Here is a 27,984-nt window from a genome sequence, read left to right on the forward strand (position 1 = left end):
GCAAACTGAGGCAAAAGTCCCTTTAAATCTCCGGGCGCGCCTGTGACCCGCTTCCGGGATGAGGCTACTAGCTCCTCCCCTTTAGTCCGCTAGGCACTGTACCGTAAGGAGCCACTAGTGCCATGGGTCTGGCTGCGGGGCTGGCACGGAGGATGATGCCCCACCTGTATATACAGGAGCCCCTGAGCGCCCACCAACTGAAGCGGCTGGAGGAGCACAAATACAGCGCGTCTGGCCGCTCTCTTGTGGAGCCCCCTATGCAAGTGTATTGGAACTGGCTGGTGGAGAAGGTCCCCCTATGGCTGGCTCCCAATACTATCACTATGGTGGGACTGCTGCTCAACGTCATCTCCACACTTATACTTGTCTGTTATTGTCCCACAGCAACTGAAGAGGTAAGTTATTGTGCCTGCGGTGAAGGAAAGGTCGGGGTGAGGCATTGCATGGGCGATTGCACTGTATGATCCATGTAATGTAGGAGCAAATCACTACAATAATACATTGCTCTGTGTTCCCCCCAGTGCTGCTATTACTTACATGAAAAAATGCTTCCTGTTTATTAGTAGGATTAGTTTCACTTTCATTACCATTATGATAAAATATGGACAACAATAGTTCAGCATAGTTTTGTATGAATCATTTGTATTTTTAATTGACATTGGGATATGAAATCTAACCTGCTCTGGTTGCAAATAATCCCTTATAATAGAGCCTTAATTGCTTTGTTATGCTGGGATTGTTGAATCCAATATTAAGGATACAGCCGACTCAGTGACCAAACACTGTAAAGCAACTAAACAAGGCTCATTAGCTGTGGGCTTGGCACCGTCACAATTACTTCACCCCTTGCTGGTCAGGGATCAGCCAAATCTTCAATGGCAGTTTAGGAAATCCCATCCTTTGAAAATCCCATCTCTGCTGTTACTGTGGTTTTCCAAGTGGTCTACATCAGGGATCCCCAACATGTTTAACCCATGAACCACATTCGAATATAAAAAAAAGTTGGAGAGCAACAGAAGCATGCAAAAAGTTCCCAAAGGTTGCCAAATTTGGGCTTTGATTAGCTACTGGTAGGCCCAATGTGGACTGGCAGCCTACAGGAGGTTCTGTTTGGCAGTACACTTGGTTTGTATGTAACTAAAACTTGCCTCCAAGGCAGAAATTCAAAAATGAGCAATTGCTTTGAGGCCACTGGGAGCAACATCCAAGGGGTTGGTGAGCAACATGTTGCTCCTGAGCCACTGGTCTACATAGATCCCTTTTGTGATCAGATGAGATGAGCCCTATTTGGGACGGCAGAGCATTAAAAAATCTGCTTATTTGTAGCTTAGCCAAATAAACTGTTTTTTTTTCTGTGGATGATCACCAAAGTCGTACTGACTCAATCCTGTAAATTCAGTATACAAATCAGTATAACTGATTAATAAGCACTTTTTCTCTGGTTGCCCTCGTAATTCTTCAAACCTAGCATTATCCTTGAGTCTGACACTATGACCAGCTATATTGCGTAGGCATTGAGCTTCAGCTCTGTTGGGCATGCTGGGTTTGGTGCAGTACAGTATTGTTGAACACAGGATTATTATTTTTAACACATATTTATAAAACACAAACTAATTTCACAGTCCCAGTTTTGCACAGCAAAATAGTGCATTTATTATAACAGGTATGGGACCTGTTATCCAGAATGCTGGGGACCTGGGGTTTTCCGGGGTAAGAGATCTTTCCGTAATTTGGATCTCCTTTGTTTAAGTCTATCAAAAAGTAATTGAAACTTTAAATGGAATTGTTTTGCCTCCAATAAGGATTACTTATATCTTAGTTGGGATCAAGTACAAGGTACTGTTTTATTATTACAGATTAAAAGGGAATCAATTTTAAAGAAAAAAATAATTTGATTAAAACGGAGTCTATGGGAGCTGGCCTATCTGTAATTTGAAGCTTTCTGGATAACACATCCGATACCTGTACGTACAAAACCAACCAATACAAGAGGTAAAGAGGGCCCTGCCCAAAATAGAGAGGTACATTTGTGCTTCAGCCTACTGGGGCTGTAGGTAAGATTTAGGGTCACTTATTTGCTGCACTAACTGACCTTCTGGCTGGGCTTTAGGGGTATGCAGGTCCCCCATGGGGGCCAGCCATGTAGTTTGGAAACCACTGCTATGAGCCTTGTGTTTGCACACACAGCTAAAAAGGCCTCAGAGGCCTGCAGTCCTATCATATCGCCAGCATTAGGACTAGAGAGAAAATGGAATCTGCTGATGCATCCCATCTGTCTGCGACATTCATAGAACAGGACGTTACTGCACACAGGTCCCTCCCACTTACGTTCAGGTCCATTTGTTCTAGCCAAAAGGTGAGCAAGCAGATCTATGCGTGGCCAGGTTAAGCAATATCACTGTTTGTCTTGTTAACCTGTGTTTGTTCACTTCTTTAATGGCTGCATTTCTCCCCAAATCAATTGTTTTTCCAGTTGTAAATGTAAATGCACAGGTTCCAAGAGGTGGTTGTTTGTAGTCCCTTGGCCTTTAAAAGAATCTTGTACCCTTCTTCATTCCATTGCAAGGCTGAATGACTTACATGACAGCATTCCCTGGGAAGCAAATTCGCTTGTGCCAGACAGGCAACTAAAGTGCACTGTGGGTAGGGTATGGGAGAGTTTTTTTTAGAGACTTTTAGGAATGGCACATACACAATTAAATTTCATTTAATACTGTCTGGTAGTGCTCCGTACAGGTCCTATCTGACAAAATGGTGTCTGATAAGTAAGCAGGCTGGTGCTGTGACAGAAAAGCATTGATCACAATCACAGTGTACCCACTATTTAAGGCAGTGATCCCCAACCAGTGGCTCAGGGGCAACATGTTCACCAACCCCTTGGATGTTGCTCTCAGTGCCCCCAAACCAGGTAGTTATTTTTGAATTCCTGACTTGGGGGCAAGTTTTGGTTGAATAAAAACGAGATTTCCTACCAAATAAATCCCCCTGTAAGCTGATAGTGTGCATAGAGGCTGCCTAATAGCCAATCTTAGCCCTTATTTGCCACATCCATGAACTTTTATGGTGCTTGTGTTGCTCTCCAAGTCTTTTTACATTTGACTGTGACTCACGAGTAAAGGCCCCCATACACGGGCCGATAGAAGCTGCCGATATCAGTCCCTTGGACCGACTCGGCAGCTTATCTGCCCGTGTAGGGGCAGAAACGAGCGGGCTGGCCAACCGATATCTGGCCTGAAATTGGCCAGATATCGATCGGCCAGGTTAGAAAATCCAGTCGGATCAGGGACCCCATCGGCTCGTTGATGCGGTCCCCGAACCGACTGCCCCATTGCCGCCTACATAATCCAGTCGTTTGGCCCCAGGGCCAAACAATCGGATTATTTTTTTTTTTTAACTTCAAGCTCCCCGATATCCCATCCCCGTAGGTGGGGATATCGGGGGAAGATCCGCTCGCTTGGCGATCTCGCCAAGCGAGCGGATCTTACCGTGTATGGGAACCTTTAGAAAGGTTGGGGACACCTGACTTAAGGGAACTGGTGTATTTTAAGAGTTAGATATCAAGGAGAACTACATCCCCCAGGTATAAAAGCCGCCTTAAATGGCCTGCATTTACCCCTCTATCTTCTCGCAAAATCTATAACTTTAAAAACTGGCCCTATAGAAAAACCCAACCTAAAAGATCAGCGCAGCAGCATAGGCGGAGGATGACTTTTTTGTTTGGGGAGGCTAAAGATGGCCCATACACAGACTGACCTACAGCTAATGTGACACTTAGTGGATTCACTGCTGGTGTAAAAAATTAACCTCCCAACTACCTCTGGCAGTTCCCACTGACTCCCAGGGATACTGTGCAAAAGTGCGGGTGGGGGGGATTTTTTTAACCCTAAAATGCTTAGGATGTAAAAGCATTCATACGTGCACTTCTGTTAGGGGTTCTCTATACATTTGTGTTCAGTTAGGTTAAAGGGGTAGTTCACCTTTAAATTAACTTTTAATATGATGTAGACACTGATATTCTGAGACAATTTGCAATTGGTCCTCTTTTATTTTTAATGGCTTTTCGGTTATTTAGCTTTTTGTTCAGCAGCTCTCCATTTGGTATTTCAGCAGCTATCTGGTTGCTAGGGTCTTATATACCAGGTAGTGGTTTAAACAAGAGATGGGAATATGAATAGTTAAGGGGTCTGCATGGAAAAATAAAACTGTAGCTTCACAGAGCAATACTTTTTGGTCAGTGACCCTCATTTGAAAGCTGGAAAGAGGCAGAAGCAAAAGGCAAATTATTCAAAAACTATATAAAATTAACTAGGAAGACCAATTGCAAAGTTGCTAGGAATAGGCCATTCTATAACATACTACAAGTTAACTTAAAAGTGAACCTCCCCATTAGATGTGTTTAAGTTAGCTTTATAGAAAGTGAGGCAGCAGGTACTGACATCCCAGGCACATTATATACAGCGAGACATAGTCTTTATATACAAACCCAGCACATTATATGCCATGAGGAGCAGTGGGTACAGATGGCAGATATTCAGGCCCTGGCACTATAACACTGGCACTGATACACACCATTGGCCCCACTGTAACTTACTATAAATGAAAAAAACAATGACAAAAGTAAAAAAAAAAAACAGAATGTGCAAAAAACCATAACAAATATATAAAAGCACAATGAGCTTTGTCAGGGGGAAAAATTAACTTACCCTCCATCTGTTAGGGTAGGGGATATTATAAATGTCAGATAACAAAAAACAATTTAATTCCAGCTAGTTACTCAGTCTTTAGAACATATAGAGTATAGTACCTGTGGGATGAAAGTTCAAAGCTGATTCATGGGTAAACTTACAGTCTGCAGATTCTTCTTTTTTAAGTCTTCATTTCTGCAGTTTGCAAAATTTCCCGATCCCTGTCTGCATCTGTGTCTTGATTGGTCAATTTTACTGTCTGTCAAGAAAGCTGTGCTCTGATTGGAGAATATGCAAGAAGAAAGATCCAATCAGAGCACAGCTGATTAGAGCAGAACCCGGAGCTTGCAGGGACAGGAGAAGATTTGCAGGACAGCGCAGAAACAGAGCCAGGTTTTTTTATTTTATTTTTTTATTTTTAGGGTGCCAGAGCAGGTTTGGGGAGGCTTAGCCTCCCCTAGCCTTATTGAAAATCCGCCTATGCGCAGCAGCATACCTGGGCACCATCTTCTGTTTAATAGAAAATGCTTCGGGTCTCACTGCCTCTACGGACCCTGCTTGAGCATGCCCAGTTGGGGCTAGCTGGAAATCATCTTCAACTGCACATGCTCAAGCAGGGCTCTGTTTTGCTGGTGAGACCAAAAGCATTTTGTATTGAATGGAAGATGGCGCCCAGGTACACTGCTGTGCTGCACTGCTCTGCTCATTTAGGTTGGGTTTTCCTATAGGGCCAGTTTTTAAAGTTATAGACTGTGAGATGCCGGCCAGTTAAGGAGGCTTTTATACCTGGGGAGGTGTGGTTCTCTTTTAAAGTAATAGCTACATAAACTCACTAAAGGTGTGTTTACATCCACTTTACTACTTTATGGAAATACTCACGTTAAACAAGTGTCACAAGCGCATGATATAAAACACAACATTTGTAGTTGTAATGCCCCATTTATGTACACAGTGGAAAGTACAAACTTTGAATGCAAATCACTTTGGTTTTTTTTTTTACCCACAGTGAAGGATTTTTTTTTTTTTTTTTTACAGAATTCCAGTGTAAATGCAGGTGCATGCTAAATTGTATCCACTTTACCCTGTAAATAGCACACAAGTTGTGACGCATGACATTTCCTTATATTTTGTGTTGAAATTGTATCAATTCCGGCACAGCATTAATAATTTCATTAGCATCCAATTCACTTGACATAAGTCAGTTTCAGCTATGGACCCAACCCACTAGAGCAATGCTGAGCTACTGGCAACCCGTGGCCTCCCCCGTGTGGCCCCCCTCTTAGTCCCTGCATTGTTCACAACGCAGGCTCAGACTTCACCTGTTCAAACCTCAGACAGACTGTAGGAGCAGTGCCAGCATTGTGTCACTGTATGCCCTATGTTGCCTGTGTGTGCCATACTCTGCCTGCCCTATGTTGCCTGTGTGCCGTACTCTGCCTGCTGTATGTTGCTTTTGTGTGCCATACTAGGATTACTGGCAGGTCCAGGCCAGAAGAAATTCTAGGGCTTTCTTGCATGAATATATGTACTTGCATGGAATGCATGTAAGAGTATGCTGAAAGGGTGCATTGGTGTTCGGCAACAGCTAGAAGGTATAATAGGCACAAGTAAGCATCAATATACTGGACTTTGTGAGTTATACAGTTCTGCACTTACAACTGTAAATGAGGCCTATAATGTGCACCTATAGATGACATGTTAATTTGACCATGCATGATATGCAAGTTGTGCATGCGTTTAGAAAAATATTTTATGTGCAATTGTTTGTAAAGCCTTGCTTAAAGTTCTTAGCATTGCTCATTGAACATTTTTGTGCATTTAAGCAAAAATGCTTCCCAAACACATGTTCCTGTGTGTCAGCTCTTTGATTCTGACCTGTTAGCTAAACTTCCTCTTAAATAGTTTAATATATCTAACAGTATTAATCAGTACAGGTATCGGACCCCTTATCCGGAAACCCATTATCCAGAAAGCTCCGAATTACGGAAAGCCCATCCCTCATAGACTCCATTATAATCAAATAATTCAGAATTGTAAAAGTGATTTCCTTTTTCTATGTAGAAATAAAACGGTACCTTGGAATTGATCCCAACTAAGATACAAATAATCCTTATTGGATGCAAAACAATCCTATTGGGTTTAATTAATGTTTTATTGATTTTTTAGTAGACTTAAGGTGTTGAGATCCAAATTACGGAAAGACCCCTTATCCGGAATACCCTTGGTCCCGAGCATTCTGGATAATGGGTCCTATACCTGTACTTAGAATTTTTAGTGTATTTTCAGTAAAACAAAAACTTAAACCCTCTCCACATAATAGGACAACCAAAAAATATCATAAAGGAGAACTAAAGCCGAACTAAAGAAGTAGACTTGAAATGTTGTACATTATGGCAACCACAGCCCTTTAGCAGGGAAGATCTGTGCTTCCAAATAAGCCCCCTATAGCACATCTCTTAAAAATGCCATCCCCATTGGGAGATTTGTCTTCCTTAGTAGCACAGGTCTGCACCCAGTCGCTGTGTTGACCTGGGTGCAGACACATTGATAGGATTTTGTTGCAAAAAGTTGTGAGTATGCATTTTCGCACAGAAATCCACTTCAGAAAGCACTTCAGGGGTGCAGGAGGTACTGCAGTCAGGAGCCCTGTGGCAGAGAGGGACCCAGAGCTGGAAAAGAAAGATTTGTCAGTTGCAAAAGGGACAGGCTTGCATTGCAGCTCCACTGGGTAGGGCTGGGTAGATAGTGGGATGAGTTTTGGCATAATTGAACACTGGCCTGTGCAACCATACATGTAAGAAGCACTTTTTTTTTTATAGGTGCCCCTTTTGTACTTTGTAGCAGGATCTACAAACCAGGGGGCTAATAATTAGGCCCCCCTGAGAGGAGGGCTCTGTATAGGGCCATGTAATTTACTGATGGTGGCCATTATTATATATAAATGCATATAAAATACATTCATTTTTTTGTGTTACTGATCTTTTAAACACTCAGGGCTGCAAGGCACCACCCCTAGTGAGAAAAAATGCCCCAGGATAGTGTAACTTTTCTGTAATATAGGCACTGTGCTTGGGAGCCCAATAGCATCATTTTGCTTCTGAGACCTACTAGCACAGCCTTGGTCTGGGCAGAAGCACAGTATAGTAATTGGGAAGAAGCTGAAGAAGATGAGGCTTCATGGTGCTCCTACAGAAATACTCATGGCCAGTGCAGTTTTCAGCAACCTAGAGCACCAGCTGGGGCTTTTATTTAAGTGATTATAAGTGCCTAACATTTGGTATCCTTAAGTAATTTTACCTTTCCTTCTTTAAAGACATATTTCTCATAGAATCTAACAAACAGATTTGTTTGTTTCATTCTCAGGTTAAAAATGACTGGATGACGAAAAATGTTCAGGGTAGATTAAGATACTAAGCTGTTGGCAAAACAATCACTATTATTGTGTCATTGTCCATACAGATCTGTTTAAATGTGTGGTTATTTCTCTTTGTACTTTATCAATTTTGTTGATACATATTTTTCAACACACAGCTTATGGCCATAGGGTATGTATAGTAGAAAATTAGTTCACATATGAAATCCATGCGGAAAGAAATTCGCTAATTCAACATAGGATCTTTTTATACTCAGTGCAGTTCTTTTTTTTCCAGAAGAGTTCCAGGGGAACCACTGACCCTTTGTGTTTTACCGTTTGACTTTTGAATGGCACACAAGGTTTGTTTGCTAATAGAATACAGAGAATGCATTTTATCTCAAGAGACCTACTTTTGTAAACAAAACCTTGGTTAGATAATCCAGTGGATAATATGTAAGGGCGAAGACACACGGGCGATAAGTCACTGCGACTTTTTAAAGAGTCACAGTGACTAATCTGTGCAGCAAAAAATTTGCGGGCAATTAGTTGCAGCGACTTCTATTCTACTCTATGGGAGAAAAGTTGCAGCGATTAGTCGCTGCAACTGACTTAGTTAAAAGTCGTGGTGACTAATCACCCCGTGTGTCTTTGCCCTAAAGCTGGCAATATATTACAAGACCTGCTGCTCGCCAAACAAGGGGATCTTTTCCTGATATACTCACTTTTAAGTGGGCAATATTGGATTGATCCAGTCATTTGGCCCTCGAACCAAACAGTTGGATAACATTGATAGGATGCAGGTCATCGGGACGTGGACTGCATCAATGTACCAATGGGATTTTTAAACCTGCCCGATATTCAGGCAGTTATTGGTCGCGTAGGCCTCAAACCTGTATGTCCTTCGTAACATACTAGGAATGGCCAGATTGGTATAATTTCTGATACAGCCTAAACATTCATGTTCTCCTGTTTTAGGCTGTAAGTATCATGCTGGTGTTGGACTGACTGAAAGTGTAATAACGCCAATGCATTAAAATACAAACCACTAACTGCTGATAGACATCTATGTTTGGGTCTGTTTAGTTGAGGTGTTTCTTCTCTTATCTGGCCTGTTCAGCTCAAAAGCTGTTGCTTCATATTGTAGAGATCATTTTTCTAGGTAAGGGTATAAATAAAGCAGCTGGTAGGGCCTGGCCTGTATGTGAGGGATTGGCTAATAGTGTCCCCTAGATTGTTCTTTTTGTATAAGTAGTTTAAGAGTGATAATAAACAGTAGGTATCAGAATAGCACTTAAGGGCTCTGGCACACGGGGAGATTGGTCGCCCGCAGCAAAACTCCCTGTTTGCGGGCGACTAATCTCCCCGAGTTGCCTACCCCTGCCATTCCACCGGCGAACATGTAAGTCGCTGGCAGGATGGCAGACGCAGTGGCACGATTTCGAAGACTCGCAAGTCTTTTTCAGCGATTTCCTGAAATCGCCCCGCCGTGTCTGCCATCCCGCCGGCGACTTACATGTTCGCCGGTGGGATGGCAGGGGTAGGCAACTCGGGGAGATTAGTTGCCCGCGAACAGTGAGTTTTGCCGCGGGCGGCTAATCTCCCCGTGTGCCAGAGCCCTAAATGGTAAATTTACATGGGAGTAGGAGAAACAATGGGTTACCTGAAAGCAGTTCTAAGGGCTCTGGCACACAGGGAGATAGGTAGCTGAATGACTAATCCTTTGTTATGAGATAAGGTGGACCCTGATCAAAGGTTAGACCATCAAGGAAGATAACTTGAACTGAAAAAAAGTCCAACAACTACTTGTCTAGGGTATTCCATGAAAATTAGAATTTTAAGATCAAATCTGAGCTCCCTTTTAAAGGGCTTGTTCACCTTTACAATAACTTTTAGTATGATGCATAGAATGCTATTCTGATACAATTTGCAATTGGTCTTAGTTTTTTTATTTGCATTTTTTAAAATTATTTACCTTCTTGTTTAGCAGCTTTCCAGTTTGGAATTTCAGCAGCTATCTGGTTGCTAGGGTGCAATTTAACCTAGTAACCAGGCAGTGATCTGATAGAGCGGCAGGGATATGAATAAAGGAGGGCCTAAAAAAACATAAGTAATAAGAAGGAACAATAACAATATAATTGTAGCCTCACAGAGCCATAGTTTGGGCTTCTCAGGGTCAGTGACCCCCATTTGAAAAGGAAAGAGTGAGGAGAAGAAGGCAAAGAGTGAGGAGAAGAAGGCAAAGAGTGAGGAGAAGAAGGCAAAGAGTGAGGAGAAGAAGGCAAAGAGTGAGGAGAAGAAGGCAAAGAGTGAGGAGAAGAAGGCAAAGAGTGAGGAGAAGAAGGCAAAGAGTGAGGAGAAGAAGGTAAAGAGTGAGGAGAAGAAGGCAAAGAGTGAGGAGAAGAAGGCAAAAAAAAAAACTATAAAAAATGAAGACCAATTTAAAAGTTGGTAAGAATAGGTAATTCTATAGCATACTAAAAGTAACCTGAAGGTGAACCACCCCTTTAACTTTTGTAGCTTCAACTTTTGTTTTGCCTCAATATTATTTTGTATTTAACCCATAGTACAATACAGTGCAGTGGAAAAAACTGGCTGAAGCCATAGCACAATTTGGTTTAGGAATTAAAATATAGAGCACTGGGAGTACCAAAACTATTCTGACTTGTTATAAATTGTATATTTGCTTCAGCCATCTGTTCTGTGTGGGCAGCTTTGTGATATTAGACCTGTTTATGCTTGACTCGTGGCTGCACACAATAACGCTTTTTCTAGTAACTCTGCTAAAAAATGCTGCTGCTGGTGCCTGTGAGAGCTGAGTTCACAACCGCTGGAGGGCAATGTATTTTACACACATACCTTAGATAATTGCAAACTTGCAGGCCTGTATTAATCCGTTATGCTGACTAAACAAAATGGGTTCAAACATACTTCACCATTCAGGAAATAACCTTTGCTCTGCAGAAGTAATCTAGATAGAATTAAAAGCATTATGTATTTGTGTTCTATACATAGGGCTTGTGTTGGAGATTCATTCTCAAGTCAATTTACTGTTTTTTCTGTAATTTTGTTTTAATGCTAGATAGAGCAGAACAGTAAAACTAGGAGCACTTTTTAATAATAAAACCCATTTTGTTAGTTTTCCAGAATAATTGGGGAGGAATAGTTTTTAAAATTATTTACCCGTCCTAGTTAAGGGTTATTAAATCACGCTTTGCATCATCCCAAATCTTTTGTATGCCTTAGAATGGGGACTTAGTGCCCATGCACAGGCTGTCATGTGAGGAGGGTAGTGACATCTAGACAGTGCAGAATGGGAAGTGAAAGTGATTGCTGTGACTGAGACAGGAAAAGCAATATATGATTGACAGCTGTGATTTTTAATTCACTAAAGGAACACACAGTACAGTATGCTTAGAATAATTTATGTATTGCTACAAATTTAAGTGAAAACAAACCCTATGTTGCTGCACCATTAATATGATCTTTTTATTTCTGCACCAGAAATTCTGCATAAGAAAAAAGTTTTATAAATATGCCTCTATAGAAATATATGTTTGATAGAGTACTGTTACATTGAATTGCAGATAAGCAGCTCTTGTTAGGCAACAGGTGACTTAAATGTGCAAAATATATTTCCACCTAGGCTCCATTTTGGACATACCTGCTTTGTGCTATAGGGCTTTTTGTTTATCAATCATTGGATGCAATTGATGGCAAACAGGCTCGGAGGACAAATAGCAGCTCGCCGCTTGGTGAAATGTTCGATCATGGATGCGACTCAATCTCTATAGGTAATCTCTTCTCTTGTATGTTTTGACATGTGTGCATCATCACAGAGGGGACTGTACAGGATGGAATCATAGGGTGACATGTAGTAGAGCATAAACATAATGTCTGGGCATATGAACTCCCCCATGACATGGGAGCAAGCTATTCAAAATTTACTTCAGGGATTTAGTTAGCAAATTTACCCTGAGTGCTAATTTGTATGGTTAAAATGCCTTGCTGTCATTTTCTGTGGCTGGAAGAAACTAAAATGTGCATGTATACATTATCAGTGGGTAGAGAATGCCCTATTTAACATACAGTTTCTGTGTGATATACTGTACATAAGGCTTGGAGGCAGTACTAGAACAGAATGGTTTGGTACATTTAAATAAATAAAATAAAAACCGCCAGCAATTCTTATTTGTCCATTATTTTTTAGGAAAACAAATGTTCAATATTTTGTAAGGCCTTACTTACTAAGAAGGTGTTTCTCTAGAAGAATTTTGTTAATAGGAAACAAAACATTTTAAAAACTACAAATTTGAACAACTTGTGTTTTTCAGTCTAGTTCAAATGACATTTTGTTTGCCATATGAAAAACAACAGAGAATACTGATCAGTTTTAAGCACTATGTATGTGATTCTGCTGTAGTCTTTAGGGTTATAGGCTACTAAAGCACCTTTTTTTTCTGCTTTGCAGTATTTGTTTCTCTGGGGACAATAGCTGCTGTCCGGCTTGGAACCCTCCCTGGATGGATGTTCTACTGTTGCTTTGTGAGCATGTTCATGTTTTATTGTGCTCAGTGGCAGACCTACGTATGTGGCACTCTGAAGTTTGGCGTGTAAGTATGCTCAGGAATATTCAGTTCAAAGCAGCTGTTTCATTGTGGTTTTGTTTATCTCTTGTTGGCAGAGACTGATGCATAGCGGAATATGTCAAATTAAATAGATTATTTAATTGTTCATGAAGTAATAGTCTCTATTTTGCGTTAAAAGGGCTAGTGACATTGACCTTCAATTGTTATACTATATTTAGGATGACTAAAAATGTCTAGGTTGTTTTTGTTGTTGTAATGTTGCACCTACAGGATTCAGGAAATGCATTGATTGCCACCTCTGTGGAGTCACATGATCTAGTTCCTTGTGACTGTTTTGATCAGTTTTACCTTGAAAAGTTCCTGGCGTGATTTCATGGCATATGAAAATCAGACTGGGTGTTATTATCTGTCTATCATTTTTGGTATAGGTCAGCTTTAGGTATAGGGTAGGTGCTCTAGAGGGCCCCATACATGGGCCAATGAGCTGCTAACTAACTCTGAAGTACCTAAGTCAGTAGCTTTTATTGGCCACCTTACAGTAATAAGATAAAGAAATTCCTTAGTTCTGGCCCAATAGCATATGCGGGACCAGAACAATTTTTGACCAATCAGAATTCATTTGGGGTCAAAAAGAGATTTCTGGTAGATTATGACTGCATATGTGACTGACTAGGTTTATGACCTGTCGTGTCAAATTTAATTTCATTAGTTATTAGGTTATTAGGTAATTTGGCAAAATTATTCTAATTTTCTGTTGTTCTGTGTTCACAGACAGCACAATCCCAATCCAGTCCACTTCTGGGCCTGTAGGTTGAATACTAGAGATTTAATTTGTCAGTTTAGCTTGCTATGTGTATGTGGCCCAAACTTATGTCATTGCCATTCAGGTGTCCATTCATGAAATGGGTTTTTTTTTTTTTTTGGAAGGATAATTTGTTTAAATACTAAGATCAGCCAGTCTTTCACTACATAAAAGAAGGCAAACATAAAGTGGTAATTTATTATTTCCTGTATTTTATAATAACTAAATGGAAGAAGCATGTTCAGTTCTAACTGCATAAACGCTATTATTTGTAAAAAGCCTTACATATTTTCTCTCTTTCTATAGAATTGATGTCACTGAACTCCAGCTTTCTGTTACAGCAATGTTTGTCATGACAGCTTTTTTTGGCGCAGCATTATGGGATTATGAGGTAAAAAAAAAAAACCAAGAAGCAGATTGATTGTGTTTTTATGCCCATACTTCCTGGTTGCTTTTCTAGCATACTGTTATGGTTATATAGCACCTTATTGGTCAGGTTTAGTTGTTCCTATAGCAAATAAATAAAGTTGTTAATCTAACTGTAACAGGAAGAAGTGTGGAAGCAAAAGGCAGAACTCTGCCCATTTATTGGCTTATGAGGCCTAACATGTATGTGTGCCTTGGCTTGTTTGTGTGCACTGTGAATCCTATGATCCCAGGGGGCGGCCATTAATTCTTAAAATAGCAATTTTCTATTTAGGAGTACCCAATGGCACATCCTACTAAAAAGTATATTTTTATAAAAATGGTTTATTTAGATGAAGTGGGGTTTTACATATCAGTTTGTTTATGCAATATATTTTTATAGAGACCTACATTGTTTGGGGTATAGTTTTCCTTTAACTGTTTTTATATCAGTACCAAATCATTATAGAAACCCCCCATCTTTTCTGAGTGCTCTTTATTATAGTTTTCCTTTAAAGTTACCAGGAGCAACTTTTTGCCACCCATAGTAAGGTGGGACCCAGCTAGCAACCACTTCCAGCAACAGGCTGGGACTACTGGGAAATGCTAGGCAAGCAGTTGGCTTCTAGCATAGGCTGCCAGTCATACAGCAGCATTCTCACAATGCACTTTTATTTAGCACTTATAAAGATATAGGGTGCTTTACAGTAACAACATGGGACTAACATTAAGACAAGGTTTAAAAAGTAACAAACAAGGTAATGTAACAGTAGATTTTGAGAGATGTGTTAGCAAGAGCTGTAAAGATTCATCATTAGACGTCAGCAGTGAATTCCTGTCCTTTGGACTTGTTTGCTTATTATGCGCACCATATAGTAATACTTACTTGTGTCACACAGATTAACAAAAGTCACCAATGTAATCTCAGAAGTCACTTAATTGCCCAACTCGTTTGTTCTAGGAATTCTTTTTACTACTCAGCCACCCCTGCACTTTGTTTCAGTCATTTTCCTATTATCTGTGATGATGAAACTGAATAGCCATTCGCCATACATATAGCCCTGAAAGCCTGGGTGTTTTTGTAGTTTCTAGTTTTAAAGCGCTAGCAACAAAAATTAAAACAATTTCATTTAATTTTAGATACAATTAACTGTAATAAACAAACAGATTTCTGTATTTGATTTCAACTTTCTTTTTACATTTCTACTGGTAACCCTGACAGATGTTTTTAAATTAGGGTCTCTAAGGTTTATCCTCATTACAGCCTTTATTTGGTTGTGGAAATAAACCACTTCCTTTATTAACAGTCTTGATCTGATACACAGGCTTACACCAAAGAAGGGCAGATACGTATCTGGAGTTTATTTAAAGGACTGATCGGGACAGACTTTTTTTTACAGAAAAAATGTTAGTGGTGTAATCTGTTAAAGGGGACCTGTCACCTTAACAAAAATTTCCAAATTGTTTTCTATTGTGTCTGTCAAGCATAATAACTTCACTTACACTGTAGAAATTATTTTAATCTTATTTTCTTTCAGCCTTGGAATTCACATTTGCAGCCAGGCACCATTTTGTGGACACGGTTATTAAGGCAGTCCTGCCAAAATCTTGTTTCTGTGCCATATGGGGGGACCTGATGCCCATGTCCATGCACTGGTTACAAAATTAGATGGCGAGGGGGAATGTGAGGGGCACAGCAACATCTAATAAGTTCTGAATTGAAAGTAAAAGTAACGGTCTGCCCCACTTCTATGCCTAAGGCATAGAGGCGGGGTAAGCAATATATGATTGACAGCTGGGATTTTTAAATGCTTTTATAATGGCATAATATATATATATAATATACATATAATTTATAATTGTTGTGCAGTGCAGTCTGGAGCTTTAACATCACTGGACCTTTAAGGTTCTGCTGAACCACAGGCCAAACTCTGGACTCAGCAATAGTTCAGCAATAAGTAACTTCTGAGGACTGACCAGCCACACTAGACACATGCAAGACTGCCTGTGGCTTTCTTGCAGGTCATTGTAATAAAAGTAACAGTTAAAGCTAAAGAGCACTTAAAAACTTGCCTTATGTATAAACGCATGCAAGCACATACTAATCTAAAGGTAATCGATTTGTTCTTTTTTTTCTCTGCTTTCATTGGAAAATTTCTGAAGCCTCCCTAAGGTAATGACAAGAATGGGTATTTGGGAATAAATAACTTAAATAGACACTTCTGCACTTGGCATTCACACATACTGTATTTGGTACATTCCATAATCGTAAACACTGACTGGCATTTGGTCTGGCTTTATTGGTCTGTGTATGGTGCCAGCCAATGGGCCTGCACAACCAATATCTAAATGAAAATCAGGATATTGATCGGGCAGGTTCAGTTATGTTGTTGGATTGAGAGCTGCATCTGTCCCGATTGCCTGCATAGCGCCAGTTATGATCAACTTGTTTGGTCTTTGGGCATTTTGGTAACAGATCCGCTTGTTTCCCTTTAAAGGAGAAGGAAAGGTAAGAACTAAGTAAGCTTTATCAGAAAGGTCTATGTAAATACAGCCATAAGCACTCACAGAAACGCTACACTGACTTCTCTGTGAAAAGATTTCTTGTGTCTGTAATTCATGTGCCTGAGACACACAGCTTTCTGCTGTCTCCTCTCTCCTGCTCCCCCCTCCCTCAAGAATGCGAAGATTCACTCCCCCCCCCCCTTTAGGAATGTGGATCTGAGCCAATCAGCAGGAAGCTGACTCATAGGGGCAGATTCATTCGAACGCTCCAAGCGTATTTTTGCTGACTTTTTCGCCGCTTGCAAGACTTTTTCGCCGCTTGCAAGACTTTTTCGCCGCTTGCAAGACTTTTTGGTACTTTTGCGTGAAAAAATCGGAAAAGTTTTCCCGCTGTTTACAATCGTTTGGTACGAATATTTCGTGACTTTCGGATCGCCAATATGATATTATTGTGACTAATATGATTTTTTCGTAAGCATATTCGTGATATTTGCGATCTTCAGAAATTATCGTATCCAGCCTAAATTTGTCCCATTTGGGATTTGGACTCGCGTTTTCATGAATGTGCCCCATAGTCTGTCTAACTGAGCATGTTCACTTGGTCTGGGTGTCTGTGCAGGAGTGAGGCATTATGGGAACTTTCTTTACACAGCTCAGTGTTTTTTCTTCCTGTTTGGCTTCTGATCATCTGAACAGGAGAAATATGGGGAGACTCAGTGGTGGCTCAGACTGTTGAAACATTGTAACACAGGGCAGCAGACTGACAGACCTGTATTTCTGGAGAAGCAAGACCTTTGCAACATTGTTAAAAATGTAACAACCAGTTCAGCAAATGCTGCTTTCAATAGCAATTACATTTAAAAATAACGTTTAAAGCTGGTGCAGGTCCTTTAACCAAAGTCTGTAGCTCATCTGCCCGTGTATTGGACTTCCCTGACCGAGAAATCTAGCAGGTTTGGAAACTCTGTTGGGCAAGGACTAGTGATGAGCGAATCTGTGGGGGTTTTTTTGTCCATACCGCACAACTTTTTTTTTTTTTTTTTGGCCACTAGAGTCTATGGGGTTTTCTCATGGCAAACCTTGCAAAAAAAAAAAAAAAAATGGACCACTTAGAAGAATTAATGTGGCCCTCTCTCAGCCGGCTTTCACAATGCTCTGTTATGATCCTATGATTGGCTATGGGGCAAAATAACCAGATCAGCCCAATTTGGCCCAGCATGTAGGTGCCCACATTGGGCAAAGATCTGCTTATTTGGTCCCCAAACCAAACGTGCAGATCTTTGTTTGGACAGCTTTACATATATCGTTCATGCAAGTATAGTTAGTATTTTAGCATGTGCTATAAGGTAAATGTGGAACTTTGTATCTTGTTTATTTTTTTTCTTTTCTAAAATTCATGGTTTTCTCATTTAAAGATCCCCTTCACTGGCCTACCTATGAAAACATTGCCACTTCTAGGAATAATAGGAGGAACGGTTTATTCTTGCAGTAACTATTTTAGAGTCATTCTCAGTGGAGGAGTGGGTAAAAATGGATCCACAGTTGCAGTAAGTATACTGGTAATATAGTTTTCTGTGGTTACCTGATCCTTATTAATGACAATTAACAATCAGTTTTTCATTCTCTGACAGGGAACTAGTGTGCTATCCCCTGGCTTACATATTGGACTTGTTCTCTTACTGGCATTAATGATTTACCAGAAATCAACAACAAACCTGTTCCACCAAAATCCATGCCTCTATACACTAGCATTTGGATTTGTGAGTGCCAAAATCACTATTAAGTTAGTGGTAAGTCTGCCATGCTATACTGTACATTTAGCGCCTTTGGGGTGGGTAATTGGCTGGATCTGTTTCTAACTACACAGTAATCGTTATTTTAAATGGCTGCTATCCTTTAGTGCACAAGCTGCAGCATTTTTAAATGTAATTTTTCGATTAAAGATGTGTTAATGTGACGGCACATTTTGGATTTTAAATAATATAGGGATGCACTGAATTCAGGATTCAACCTTTTTAGCATGCCTCTGGCGGAACTTAATCCAAATCCTTAAAATCAGGTGACTTTTTGTTACAAAATCTTTCACTGCTTGCAAAGCGTGTGGTTATACTTAACCCTTCCTATTGCAATTTGCATATGCAAAGTGGGATTTGGTTTGTTATTCGGCAGAATCTTTCACAAAGGATTTGGGGTTCAGCCGGATCCTAAAATTGTGGATTTGGTGCATCCCTAATATAATGCATATAGTCTGTTCTCCTGTATAGTTTTCCACTGGTAAGTATAGTTTTTGCTCATGGCTGGAAATATTAAGATTTAGCTGTATATCCAAGCTTTACTTTATTTTAACCGGTCATTTAACTCTCACACAATTCAAAATGTGCAGTTGTATAATTTATGCTATGTGCTCTAAGTGTAATCATTATTTATTATCGTTCTGATTGTAACGTTGATCTTTGCTTTTGCCATATATTTTTATAGATAGCTCATATGACTAAAAGTGAAATCTCACTTCAAGACACAGCATTTATTGGCCCGGGACTGTTATTCTTCAACCAGTATTTCAACAGCTTCATTGATGAATATATTGTGCTGTGGTTAGCACTGGTAAGATATCCTTTCACAATTCCCAGCCACTATGTAAAAACATTCCATCCAGCTACTCCTTTATATATGAACCATTTTTATATTGCAGGTATTATTAGTAAAATACATGTCTGTGCTTATTTGAAAAGACACTAGTGCTTATATAAACTTAGGGGAAACTTGAAGCAAATGGAGATGAAAATACATTTACCGTATATACTTGAGTATAAGCCGATCCGAATATAAGCCGAGGTACCTAATTTTACCTAAGAATACTGGAAAAACATATTGACTCAAGTATAAGCCTAGGGTGGGAAATGCAACCACTACTGCTAACAGCTACTGTGCGATCCCTTGTGTGCGCCAAGGCACATGGGATTAGATGCAACAATTTATCATTGCGTGTACTGTTTACATACAGAAAGCATTTTTTTTTACGTGCAGCCTTATGCAAATGATTACAGGCAGCCTTGCATGCAACTCACTTGCCCCCCCACCCCGTGGATGCACGTATATATATGCCACATATAAATTTTTTTGTGCAAACCCTGTAAATAATTGACAAGGTATAGTGAGTACGAGCTAAATGCATATAACCAGATACTGAAATGGCCAGGATATTACAGCATACCAATCTGCTGGAATAAGTGAATCATGCTTACCCCCGTGGACGTAAGTTCCTAGGGGGCTTCTTCTCCCCCCCGTGCATGCGTGCTAGTTCCACCTGTTTGTCACAGCTGGCATTGTTTGTAAATTCATAGGTGGCTTCTCCCTCCCCCGTGCTTCTCCTCCCTTCCCCGTGCTTGTTCTACCCCCCTAGCATGCGTCCGTGCTTCTTCTCCCCCCACCCGTGCTTCTCCTCCCTTCCCCGTGCTTGTTCTACCCCCCCTAGCATGCGTCCGTGCTTCTTCTCCCTTCCTCGTGCTTGTTCTACCCCCCCTAGCATGCGTCCATGCTTCTTCTCCCCCCCATGCTTCTCCTCCCTTCCCTGTGCTTGTTCTACCCCTCTAGCACGCGTTCGTGCACAGGCACTGCGAGCACGGACGGCTTCAGCGTGCATCCAGCGAACGCATGCGTGCGCGCCAGCAGGTTCCTTCTACCGTATATACTGTAATATAGTGGCAGACTCACAAACGTGCTTCCAAGGGGGGGGGGGGGGGGGGAGGTGTGCGAGCAGCGAACACATGGGGATGCGCAGCGAGTTCCATCTTCACCGTATATACGCGAATATAAGCCGAGGTTGACTTTTACAGCACATTTTTGGTGCTCGAAAACTCGGCTTATACTCGAGTATATACGGTACCTTATAATATTTTTTTAATACAAATATAAAAATAAGATGTAGGTGTAGTAGCACTTTAAAATATCATGATCAGCATTCCTACCAATGTGTAACAGCTCTTGCACATACAATATTCTAACAGTATTAATCACAATTCTGTACAACTATTAGTGGTTGGCCCACCTGACACATTGCTCCTATTGATTCTTGGGAGCGTATATATATTGTTTGGATGCAATAACTTACTGTAAGTATATTTTTTCTGTATTTTACAGGCTATTTCTTTGGCGGACTTGCTGAGATACTGCATAAGCGTTTGCCTGCAAATTGCAACACATCTGCGAATATCTGTCTTCAGAATCTCATCTAATCAAGCTGCTGAGCAGGTTCAAACCCAAAAACATACTGACTGACTAACTGCCCAAAAAGAGGAAAAGAAAGAAAAGGGTTACCTATAATAATTAATCTTCCTGTTATACTCACCTTGATAGTAACCAACCATCAGAGGAGATTAAATATAAACTAAAAGAATGTAGATTCTAATTACTAGTCATGTAATTAATAATATAAAACATAATTAAATATTAGCAAGTCCCTTCAGATTGTATTACTGGGCCATGATAGTTATTGGACCCAGGTTCTGAGGAAAGATTGTAATTGCTCCTGTTATTAATTTTGTAAATTAATTATCAATGTTTTATTGACTATTGTGATTTTATTTCCAATAAAGTTATTGGGCCCCACCGTAATATTTAGGGCCCAAACCTTTAGGGATGAATTTCTCATTTGCACACATATACTAAGGCTGTGCATCAATCAGAACCTCACTGGACCCTTTGAGTAGCGAGTATGGCTTATCCGTGGATACATTTTTCTTTCTCTAACAGAATCTAATGCTACAATTTGATAATAACAGTCCTAAGGTCTGTGAAACTGAATGCGCTGCATTTATTTTCTTTTTTTGCCAATCTGTTTGGACTTGCTTCTAAATGAACTCATTTAATTTATTTTAATTACACAAGCATATTTAATTTGTACTAATTTATTTCTTTTTCTCTTTGTGGGCATTTCTAAATTCTGTTTGTTTAAACAATGCAAGGGGATTCCTTTTCCACCTATATTCTAATGCAGTTATTTATTGCAAAGATTTAATACAAGGCATGCTTTGCAAACATTTAACCAAAAAAAGAAAAAACAAAAAAAATACTGTTATTCCTTTTGGGACCAACTTAGCAGTATTTTTCTAAATGACTGGAATTATATAAGTGCCTCTCAAGCAGCCTGCTTTGTAGAGCTGTTATTTTGTTATTCCATTAATGACCTTTTAAAACAGAAGAGTTGTTAAGTTTTATTTTTTTTTAATTCCTGTTTGTTAATAAATATTTTATTATTATAGGCCATTGTTGTTTGTTTCCAGTTCACTGCATGCTTAAAAGAGCTAGGTCACACTTGTTTTCCTACAAAAACTGTTGTAGGGTGCCTTTATTTCTATCAGGGTGCCAGTTGAAGGATAGGCTAGGGTAGGATTAAACTACAGATAAACAAACATAAGTAATTAAAGGGGATGTTCACCTTAAGACAGTAAGAAAAACATTTTTCTAAAGCATCTTAATTATTTAAAATGTGAAGTGTTAAAGCTGCAGACCAGGATCAGTACTGCTGACAGGCTCTCTCCTCTGTCTTCTGAAGGGATCACCAACCTCTAGCCTGAAGGGGGATGCTTCTGCCTCCTGGCCCTGCCCATTTAGTAAAACTGCCCTGACTCTGTATTAACAGCCTAAAACTTGGCCTGAAACAAAAAAATGCACCGTATATAGGGTGCTGTCAACATTTTCAGGTAACTTCTCATTTGACAGTCCCTTTAGTAATGCCAGTAAGATCCCTGCGGGAAAAAGCCAGCATGAGCACTCCATTAACCACAGACTTGGCAGAAAAAACACTTCAGAAATATATATTTTCAGGTTTCCAGCTTTTTGCCACTTGTAGTTGCTTTTCAAGTAATAATACTTAATGCTGACCACTGCTTATATTCACATGATGCATAGCTAATCATTAATCAGCATATCGGCTTATTGCAGGCAGAACTGGTTTCTAAGCAGCTGTGCTGGATGCATCCTTACTATATACAATTTAGCCTTACAGGCATGGTGATTGAATGGTACTAGCATTACAGGGATGAAATGACAAACTCCTAGGCAGTGCGCATGAAGCAACCTGCAGTCAGCCATAGGAGGCTAGGACAAGTTGCAGAGAATAGATATAGTGACAAACTTAAATCAACAAACTGTATTTAGAAATGCTTTACACAAAATTCTGTGCAGTTTGATTAATGACTCTACATCATGCTGGCTGTGGATTTAACATGTATCCAGTTATAAAGGAGTGTTTGCAAACACTCGTGGTGTTTTATCAGTCATTACCTGCGCATTAGATACACTACCAGATCACTACCCTGGGGAAAAACCAGAAAATGCAGAAAAAGGGTACATTAAGATGATTGCTGCACATCATTTGAAATTCATCTGTTTAAAACAAAACTGCTAGAAATCCCAGGGCTGCAGAACTGTGTACTGTCTGCTCAGATTTGTCCTTACACACAAGCTTTTTTTCTTTTAATATATATCATGTTTTGTGCTTGATTGAAATGCAGGTAACTGCATGAGCTTATTGATTCCATATTATTCTGCATTGTGTTTATTCTGTTCAACTGAAAAAACAAAACTGCATCCAAAAGCGAAACCTATAAATGTGATTTAACGTGCATTTCAGTAGACACACGCTAACATGGCCTTATGTAAGAGCCCATACCAACAGCCATGGTTTTTATAATGACTCCATTTGATTATCAGTTGTCATTTAATTTGACAATACAACTGATAAAATGTAGTACGATGAAAGAGAAGCTCATGCCTCAAATCCACAAATTGTACACTGTGTTTTGAGCTTGCAGAGATGAGACTTTATTAGTTGCTGTTTGTACGGTACTTTTAACACACTAATATTTTTAGTTGTACATTAATCCATTATCAGTACAAAGACCGCTTATAGAATCAGGGCTCACCTTGTAGGTATGTACTACACTGGCACGGTGTATGGTGTAAACTGGCAGCTCGTATGTATATCTGTGTGGCTGTGTGGCCCATATATGTCTGTTCATTGTTTCAGCTCATTACTGGTAACTCCTTTACATTATTTCATCTTCACGTTTGGAGTTTGAACCATGGCTACTGCATACATGCCACTGTGGCTTATTGACTCACGCTTGATTAGCATTTCGCCTTTGTGTTTCTCCCTATATATAATAAATATATATATATATATATATATATATATATATATATATATTTTTTTTTTTTTTTTTTCTTTGTTAGGTTAATTTTCCCTGGTAATGTGATTACCTACCTTCTTCTCTTTCCACAGTTGCTCACAAGAATGTTTTAATTACTGTTTGATTCAAGAAATAACAACTTAAATGCTTTTTAAATATTTACATAATGTAAAAATTAGATGAAACTAAGTATGTTCAGCACAAGTCCTTGTTGAAGAAGAGTTACAATGGCAAATGTCATACAAGTTTTGCCCAAGAAAGTCATTTTGAGGTATATAAGCAATGTCTAACCTAAGGGCTAAAATAAAAGGCTGAGTGAAGGATACATAAATATTATGGGCACAATATATACATACAGTCTATTGCTTAAGTGTATCTTTATTACTATTACTTTCTTTTACTATAAATAAAAATTAACTATTAAATATTAAACACTTAAATTGCCATTTTACATTGTAAGGTTACAGACATCTTGAAAACTGTATAAGCAGGTTGTTGGTTAAGCAGGCGAAAAAATGCTTAAAGGGCAGATAAGAGCCCCATAAATGCCAGTTACTTGGCCGGCCATTTCTTTTTCTAATATTTATGGTTTTTGTTCTTGTGCTTGTTCGGCCAGGGGCCTCGTTGCATATCAGAGTTTATTGGTTCTGGTCACGTGTGTGTGAATGAGAGGCTGTGGGCTCTGTGTTGTGATTGGATGGAGGAGTGTGGGATGGAGATGCACTGTGTAAGCAAGCAGATTAGGAGGAGGGCACTGCCACAACACGTGTTGAGTGGTAAATATGGTGTGCTCATATGTTTCATTTGTGACTGGATAATGTGCTGCTCCTATTCATTGTAAAATTCAGCCATTATAACAGGCTCTGTATCATAAAATCAGCTGAAATGAAGGAGGTGGGAAAGGAAGACCATATAGAGAATGTGCCAATTTCTCCTTTCAATTTATTTTGACAGAAAGTTCCACTTGGACGCTTAAACGAAAACCAATGTATAATCACTGGGGGTTCCAAAATGATAGGCAGCCCCAGTAAATGTAATTACCCAGAGCTGATGCTCATGTTTCCTAAAAACTACTCTGGCCTGGCATGACATATTTCTGTAGATTCTCCTTGTCGCCATCATCTTCAGTCTTTCCTTTGTTTCAGTGTTTCAGTGTGGGCAGGCACGTGTGAGTAGAGTGAGAGCTCAACTATACGAGTCTGCTTCCTCACATGCTTTACTCACATGCGCCTGTCTGGGCCCGGAGGAAAGAAGGCAGAAGATCAAGCCAAATGAGCTTCTGCACAAGTACCCCCAGTGATTATACCTTTTATTCTCATTGAAGCAGATACTGATATTTTAGTGTTTGTTTGCTCCTGTGAGAGCCTGCCAGCAGACTTGGATATCACTGATAGCTCAGAAGGCATGGCTAGCTCATCTACACATGATAAAGAGTCCTCCAACCAAAAACAGTTTCTTGCATAATGAAAGAGAATGTAAGTGTCATCGACATACAATGTACATTTAACCTTTGCAATGGTTTAAAAAGTTATGTAATGGTAGGAAAGATATTTTATTTATTTATTTTTTTTTTTTTGTGGGATATCATGAAAAGTGCTTGCAATGCCTGTTAGTGGGGTATGTGTTTGGGTGCTTTGTCACCTTCTGGGAGCCTATGGGGTCTATGGTAAGACTTTATGGTAAGACATTGCACTTTAGAGAGGCCTAATGGTGTTGCTCGCACACAGCTGGACTGTTTAGTCAATCCTCCTATCTTTCAAACAACGAAAAATACCTTTTTTAAATCAGAATTTTTTTTTTTTTTTAAACTATGTATAAAGTTTTTGGAGGGCTAACTATATTTCAGAAATGACTTGCAGCGCATGTAAGCTTTGGATTGTAGTAACTGTACTTATATATCATGTTGCATAGGTGGAAGTTATTCCTTGCGAGAGCCATCAGCATAACATTGACTGAAGAGCCTTTCGAACACTGGGCGTCTCTTTCCGTTGCCGATAGAAGAAAAGCAGCAACTAATAATCTATTTTTATATTTATTTACTCTATTTTTATAAAATGTTGGCTGCAGTAAACTTGTAATGTGTAAAAATGTACAATGTGAAATGTCATTGATTCTGTTTATTGCAGGGTTTCTACTTACTGTTTCCTCCATCAGTTTTCTGTAGGAAAGCCATTTCCTTTATTAGCTCAGGGGTCTGTTTACTTAAGATATCTTTTAGTATGTTATTGAATGGGTAGTTCTTTGCAACTTCAATTGTTCTTCATGTTTTTATTAATTATAGGTTTTAATTTATTTACCATCTTCTTCTGCCCCTTTTCAGCTTTCAAATGAAGGGGTGGGGGGGGGGGGGGGTTTAGACCCCAGCCACCCAAAAACTATTGCTCTGTGAGGCTACAGTTTTATGTTACGTTTATTAATTATCTTTATATTCAGGCCTCTCCTATTCACATTACAGTATCACAATCATACCACTGCCTGGTTGCTAAGGTAATTTAGACCCTAGCAACCAGATAGCTGATGAAATTCCAAACTGCAGAGCTACTGAACAAATAACTGAAATATTTTTAAAAACCACAAATAACAAAAAATGAAGACCAACTGCTAGTTATCTGACAATATCACTTAAAAGTTCGTTTTAAGATGAACAACCCCTTTAACCAAGAAAAAGAACCTTGAATAGAGAATGACCAAAGGCAGTGGAGTGTGGGTATGTCAGTGAAAACTCAGAAATCCCCCATAGGCTGATTTTATATTTGCAAAATCTCATAAATTGTATGTCATGTGACACAATCACTAAAGAACAATGGTAAGTGATGCCATCACCAAACACCATTTATAAGGATATTTATGGCTCTTCTTTATTATATATTAATATTAGGGCAGCTGGTTGTCAGGCAATAGAAAAGTTATGTAAGGGGTATTAATATGCTATATTGGGGTTTCTTTGTATAATTTCCTTACTGACCATTTTTATGCAGATAATCACTGGCACTGCCCACTATATAAGGAATGGTGTATACGAGTATTTGCTTCTCTGCACGGTTTTCTCTTTTTGTCTTCTCTAAATAAGCTGACAAGGTGAGAGAGACCTGTGCAAAAAGCCTTTAGAGAAACCTGCTGCATCACTAAACCCTTTTATACTGGCCAGTATAAAACTGCTTATATTATGAAAACTAGAAAAAAATATGTAAATTGCAAAACTGTTTAGAAGAACACTATGAGCAATTTTACATTTTAAAATGCCTTCTCACGTCAAGATATTGCATATGTATATAGTATTTATTTCATCTTTGCAAATATGACAATACACTGCATAAATTGATTTTTTTTTTCTTAATATTTGGTAAAAAGGTCATAATGTATAAAGATTTATATTATATGGCATTGAAATACTGAAGCAAATTCTTTTAAGAAACAGACTAGATGTCCTTATCTTGACACTGTGTGCTTTGTTACCCAGAGACCCATTGCTGTTAGGGTGGGCACATACTTTCATGTCAGTAGGTAGTATGGCTGCTTGAAGGTTTGGCAGATTCATGGTAGCTGCATCCTGCCACCAACCCCAGGGCCTTTACCTGCTGTATACAACGGCCTACCCCGATTTAAGAAGAAGTGGTCCTGCTTGGGGGTCATAGGACCTGGAAAAGCAGAAGAAAGATTGCGCAAAAAAGTATCCTGTGTAATCTGACACAGTAATAATAATCTGTTCATCAGGTCCTTGCTTTCCTTTTATTTTGCCCGTAATATACACAGCGTAGGGTTAAAGTACAAGAATATAATTTACTGTGCACAGAAAATGTCATCAGCAAATGGCCTGAAGGGGACGTCTCACTACTTGTCTCACCTATGGCAGTAACTATTGCCTTCAGAAAAGCTTCACTATATAGTAATCTAAAGCACATGGTGCTGTTCTTATGTCTTAAAATATGTATTTCTCTATTCAGCCAGGTCAGCATTATATTTGTAAGTGCAAAATCACAATTTTAAATAAACTTGGAACAAATATTTGGGCAATGAATATATTCATTGTAAATGTGTACTGTATTAGTCTTATGTTACAACTATTATAACGACTTGTCCTTAAAATGCTTATTCCTGTTCAACAAAAAGTGTTTCTTTAATAAATGCAACTAATGTAAAACACCTTTAAGAACTGTTTGTAGAGTTGCTTCTTTGTTTTCAGTCTTGATCGTTCAGTTGTTCAATGAAGGACATTTCTTTTTATTCCTTCTGTGCTACCTACCAGGGTGGGCCTTTGCCACGTACTAAAGGCCGAGTAGAACCTGGAAGCTACTCTAATATAGATATTTCTTTTTGAATATATTTTAGAGGGATTCTTTCCCTTTATATGACGTAGAAAGTGATATTGTGAGAATTTGCAATTGGTCATTTTTTATTATGTCATTTTTGTTCAGCAGCTCTCTAATTGGAGAGTTTTAAAATCCAAATCTGG

At 39.3% G+C, this 27,984-nt stretch overlaps 1 protein-coding gene across 2 annotated transcripts; it reads left to right on the top strand.

The window, feature by feature from the left end:
- Nucleotides 1-64: 64 nt before the first annotated feature.
- chpt1 (choline phosphotransferase 1) lies at nucleotides 65-27,681 on the top strand. Of its 2 annotated transcripts, XM_012958717.3 has the most exons (9): nucleotides 65-395; nucleotides 11,684-11,831; nucleotides 12,509-12,650; nucleotides 13,735-13,819; nucleotides 17,754-17,885; nucleotides 17,970-18,128; nucleotides 18,817-18,942; nucleotides 20,479-20,589; nucleotides 25,443-27,681. In XM_012958717.3, the coding sequence occupies exons 1-9, from the start codon at nucleotides 123-125 to the stop codon at nucleotides 25,485-25,487; spliced, it is 1,221 nt and encodes a 406-aa protein (XP_012814171.1). In that variant the 5' UTR covers nucleotides 65-122; the 3' UTR covers nucleotides 25,488-27,681. The 2 variants fall into 2 exon arrangements, with proteins under 2 accessions (XP_012814171.1, NP_001135694.1); NM_001142222.1 differs by lacking the exon at nucleotides 25,443-27,681 and having other exon boundaries at nucleotides 141-395; nucleotides 20,479-21,391.
- The last annotated feature ends 303 nt before the right edge of the window (nucleotides 27,682-27,984 follow it).

The sequence above is a fragment of the Xenopus tropicalis genome, chromosome 3, assembly GCF_000004195.4.
Source record: "Xenopus tropicalis strain Nigerian chromosome 3, UCB_Xtro_10.0, whole genome shotgun sequence".
Lineage (NCBI taxonomy): Eukaryota > Metazoa > Chordata > Amphibia > Anura > Pipidae > Xenopus > Xenopus tropicalis.